The sequence below is a fragment of the Staurois parvus genome, unplaced genomic scaffold, assembly GCF_062004578.1.
Source record: "Staurois parvus isolate SC_StPar_1 unplaced genomic scaffold, SC_StPar_1.0 ptg000390l, whole genome shotgun sequence".
In the NCBI taxonomy this organism is placed as follows: Eukaryota; Metazoa; Chordata; class Amphibia; order Anura; family Ranidae; genus Staurois; species Staurois parvus.
In genome coordinates, this window is record NW_028318186.1 from 4036517 (window position 1) to 4041115 (window position 4599).

General features: G+C 39.9%; 1 protein-coding gene across 1 annotated transcript; it reads left to right on the top strand.

The window, feature by feature from the left end:
• Window positions 1–1360: 1360 nt before the first annotated feature.
• LOC149455556 (serine/threonine-protein kinase SBK1-like) lies at window positions 1361–3649 on the top strand. The gene is made up of 3 exons (XM_089685974.1): window positions 1361–1478; window positions 1807–2009; window positions 2765–3649. The coding sequence occupies exons 1-3, from the start codon at window positions 1361–1363 to the stop codon at window positions 3647–3649; spliced, it is 1206 nt and encodes a 401-aa protein (XP_089542100.1).
• The last annotated feature ends 950 nt before the right edge of the window (window positions 3650–4599 follow it).

Consider the following 4599-nt stretch of genomic DNA (forward strand, 5'->3'; position numbering starts at 1 on the left):
TGTTTTATAAGACTGTGCCTTTCCCTCTTCTCAGCCTAACACTATTTAACTTGGTAATCCAAGACTTCCTCAAAATTTATTTCTATTAGTTCAATTGGGGCTACCCATAGCAACCAATTAGCAAGTTTTTCCATTATTCTGACAAAGTCATTGAGTTTTGTTGTCTGATAGGATTTTCAAGACTCATGCTACAATATAATAAAGGATTTAGCAGGTTAAAAAGTTCACATGGGTGTCTCAATGGCCTATTTAACCATTTACATGGTGTTTGGTTTGGATAGGTCACAACATTTACACAAACCTTTACAGTAATAAAAAAAACTATTTTTCTAACTTTACTCAGTAGCCATCTTTGATTTTTGCTTTAAACAAAACATTCAAACGTGGTTTCTTTGTACATAGTTGATCTGGACACTGTCAATGTACTGAACATGCCCAGAAATGTATTTTTTTCTGCAATTGGCTCAATGCTGTTCCCCTTGCTGCAATGCTGGGACTGATCGTGTGTTTAGAACATGAAGATCTTCCCACTAAGCACTCATAGAAAATTACAGAAAAGCATGTATACATTTCAACAAACTTTGTTAGCTGGTAGGACAGAATGAAGTTATCTAACATCTTTTGGAGTCTAAGTAACTGACAAAGGGTAGATTTACAGTATTTCTTAGCAAAGGTGGAGTCCTACTTTAAAGATGTCATGCACAGGGGCACCTGGAGATTGAGGACATAAATAATGCATTTCCTTGCCTCAAACCACAGTTGATGTGAACAGTCAACCTTACAAAATAAATTACAGAATGCGGGTAAACTCCAGTACTTCATTGAGTGAATGCATTTGCAATCGACTTCCATCTTATTTGTTTCACATAGCATAGCTTAGAAAATTACAATTTAAAAACCAAATGGCTGCACCCCAGCTGAGAAAAAAACCTGAGACAAAGTTGGTCTCAGACATGTTTGTCTCAGCTTTTGCTCAACTGAAGAACCAACAACCAGCTTTTACATTTTCAATTTCTAAGTTGTGTGAAGTAATTAAAGATAAAAACTGATTTGCTATGGATAATGGCACTAGTCAAGAGGGAACATGTCTCAGACACTTTATTAATCCCTCCCCACCAATGTGTCATCCTCCAAATGTTTAGATCTGCATATAATCAGAACTTCTATCAGTGTCCCTGTTTCTTCACCATGGTTTGCTTATTTTTATGCAAGGCTGAACACTCAGATCTTGCTTCAATAGAATTCATAGAAGGCCATTTATGACCTAGTTCCAAAGTTTTTTTTTCTGTTTTCAATGACTTTTGAAAATGTGCAATTTAATTTCAATAGGTAGAAGACCCCTGCACTCCAGCAGCATACAATGGAACCATCATTCACCACTGTGTATGCTAAGGATCTCTCTGACCACTATCTGTACATCAAGAGGCTGGGCCAAGGAACATTTGGCAAAGTCCTACATGTTCAGGAAAAGGCCACAGGTATGTAAAACAGTAATCTTCCGTGATACGGGGTTGGTTGGAAAACATGAATACAATTGATTCCTAAAGAAATCAAAGACAGATCTTTCAGATCCTGTGAGATCCAAGTAGAACAGAGATTTGTTAAGAAATTTTTTTTTATATCCTTTGTGTCTGAAGAAAATGTGTGTTTCACTTTTTAGCCCTCACAGTCTCCCCTTCATTTTTCTAGCACTATATGGTAGACTGGAAGGGTGATGTGTTTGCCATGGACAATAAAAGCATCTGTGTGCTGTTCCTTCGAGTCTTGTTTAGGATCTAATTGTTGATGTGTCTTGTTTGTTTTAAGGTAACCCAGTGGCCATGAAGTTGGTGAGAAAGGACAGGACCAATTTGAGAGCCTTTCTGAAAGAGCTCTCCATGTCCATCTCTCTGTGTAACAATCCATGCATCATCACAACCTACCCAATCTTCATTGAAACCATGAAGTACTATATCTTGACCCAGGAACTGGCTACAGCTGGAACCCTACAACATCTAATTGAGTCCGAGGTGAGCAGTTTGTTTTAAATAACTTGCTTTTAACTTTAAGAAAGGAGACCCACTAAACCAAAAGTACAAATTAGAACTGTTACTGACATCAACTAAACAGTTTTCATTTATGGAAAAAAATATTGATTGCTACTGCCAACAACTCCACATTTTGTTCAATACAGACATCTTGAAATCAATAATATCCCATCTTTACAACTATATGATTTTAAGAAGATATGGGCCTGATGAGGCTACTGTGAAAGTGTGCTGCATCAGTAACTGGCCCACTCCAGAACAAGGGAAGCAGATTAAAGCTTCATCATGCAAATTAAATTGTTAGATCTATAAATGACATTTGAAGTCAGCTCACGTTAATTGATTGCAACTAAAAAGGTACACATAGTGGAGATTTGAGATAAAAATCTACAAAACTTTCCATTTTCGTTCCATTATAGCTCTGCTCTTTTCACTAGGAACATTAATGTCTTGCACATGCTTCACAATACATCAACCCTGTTCTCCCTAATTACTTATTGCATGAAAGGAGATAGCCATACAAAAGGAACAAGGAAAAATGTCACAAAAATGTCTTTGGTTTTTGGTGATTCAACCCATATACAAACCATAGTTTTGGGCGAACAGACTCGTGAAAACTGCAAGTCAGCATTGCAAATTCCTTGAAAACAAATAAAGCCAAATAACATTATCTAAGTTTATTGTATTCCATGTGATATTGAAAGGTCTTATAATAGTTTCTCTGTCTCATTTTTCAGGTGGGAATTACAGAAGTAATGGTAAAACGCTGTGGAACACAGTTGGCCAGGGCTCTGGATTTTATGCAGAGCCGAAGATTGGTGCACAGAGACCTTAGAGCAGACAATGTCTTGCTCATGGACATGGAATGCCATGATATCAAATTGTGTGACTTTGGTCTCTCTCAGGCTATTGGCAGCCTTGTGAGTAAAATGTCCCATACTACCCCATATCTGACTCCAGAGCTGTGTGCCTTGAAGGATGACGAGTACTTAGTTTTAACTGCACGTGTGGATTCCTGGGCTTTAGCAGTTCTCCTCTACGTTGCTCTAACAGGAAACTATCCCTGGGAAAGTGCTGTGGAGGAGGATATCATGTACCAGGCCTTCAACTCCTGGCAGAAGAGTTCCAAAGTAATTTCCCCACCAGCTCACTGGAAGATGTTTACACAAGAGGCACTGAACATGTTCAAAAAACTCCTTTCTCAGGACCCTGACTCTCAAGCCTCTGTTCTTTCCATCACAAACTGTGTTCGTTACACGTGGACAACTGTAGAATTCTCAGAGGGGGAAATGACAGAGGAGGAAGACACAGAGTGGGAAATGACAGAGGAGGAAGACACAGAGGGGGAAATGACAGAGGAGGAAGACACAGAAGGGGAAATGACAGAGGAGGAAGACGCAGAAGGGGAAATGACAGAGGAGGAAGACGCAGAGGGGGAAATGACAGAGGAGGAACACACAGAGGGGGAAATGACAGAGGAGGAACACACAGAGGGGGAAATGACAGAGGAGGAACACGCAGAAGGGGAAATGACAGAGGAGGAAGACACAGAGGGGGAAATGACAGAGGAGGAAGACGCAGAGGGGGAAATGATAGAGGAGGAACACACAGAGGGGAAATGACAGAGGAGGAAGACGCAGAGGGGGAAATGACAGAGGAGGAACACACAGAGGGGGAAATGACAGAGGAGGAACACACAGAGGGGAAATGACAGAGGAGGAAGACGCAGAAGGGGAAATGACAGAGGAGGAACACACAGAGGGGGAAATGACAGAGGAGGAACACACAGAAGGGGAAATGACAGAGGAGGAACACACAAAGGAGGAACAACTTTTTTCCATTCAGCACTAGGAATCTACATAAGCACCAGCACATACTGACATATTGCAGCACTTAATTCTGAACTACAGTTGCAAGCCGTCCTCTTAACCTGCCAGTTTATACTTGCCTTGTTACATCCCTACTTTTCTGTGACCTTTAAACTCCCCTTACCCTTTTTTAAATTGATCCCTCTTACCTTCTGCTTATGCCATTGCTCTGTAACCCCATTATTGGGTTTGTGCTATTACATAGTAAATGATTTCACTTTCTGCATGCCTTTTTAACTTCTTATAAAACCTAATAAAAAAAACTTTGAAAGCAATAGATGTTTGTCTGTTAAAAGCCTCATGTCTCATGAAACTATTTTATCTCCACTTCACTTGGCTCATATTCCCCGCTCTTCTGAATAGGCACCTGATAGAACCTCACAGTTTTATTGCTAGATAGCATCTAATATTAAAGAAAAAAAGCCTGTCGCCAACTTACATTACAGCACAAAGGAAATTTGAAATGCTTACTTTCAATATTCCTTTGCATGTGCTGGAAAAAAAAGGCACCTCATCCTCTTCTAGTAGTGTCTCATTACTGTGTGCTGGCCCAGCATTTCTGCTTCATGCCTCTGCTCCCTTATGACTGTTTAAAAAATATTTTGTACTTCCATTAATAAGCGGTACTTGCTACTCCTTTAAAGCGTGATCCATGCTTGATTCACTTTTCAGAGTAACTTGAAAGGTGGTGAAGGTGGTGAAGA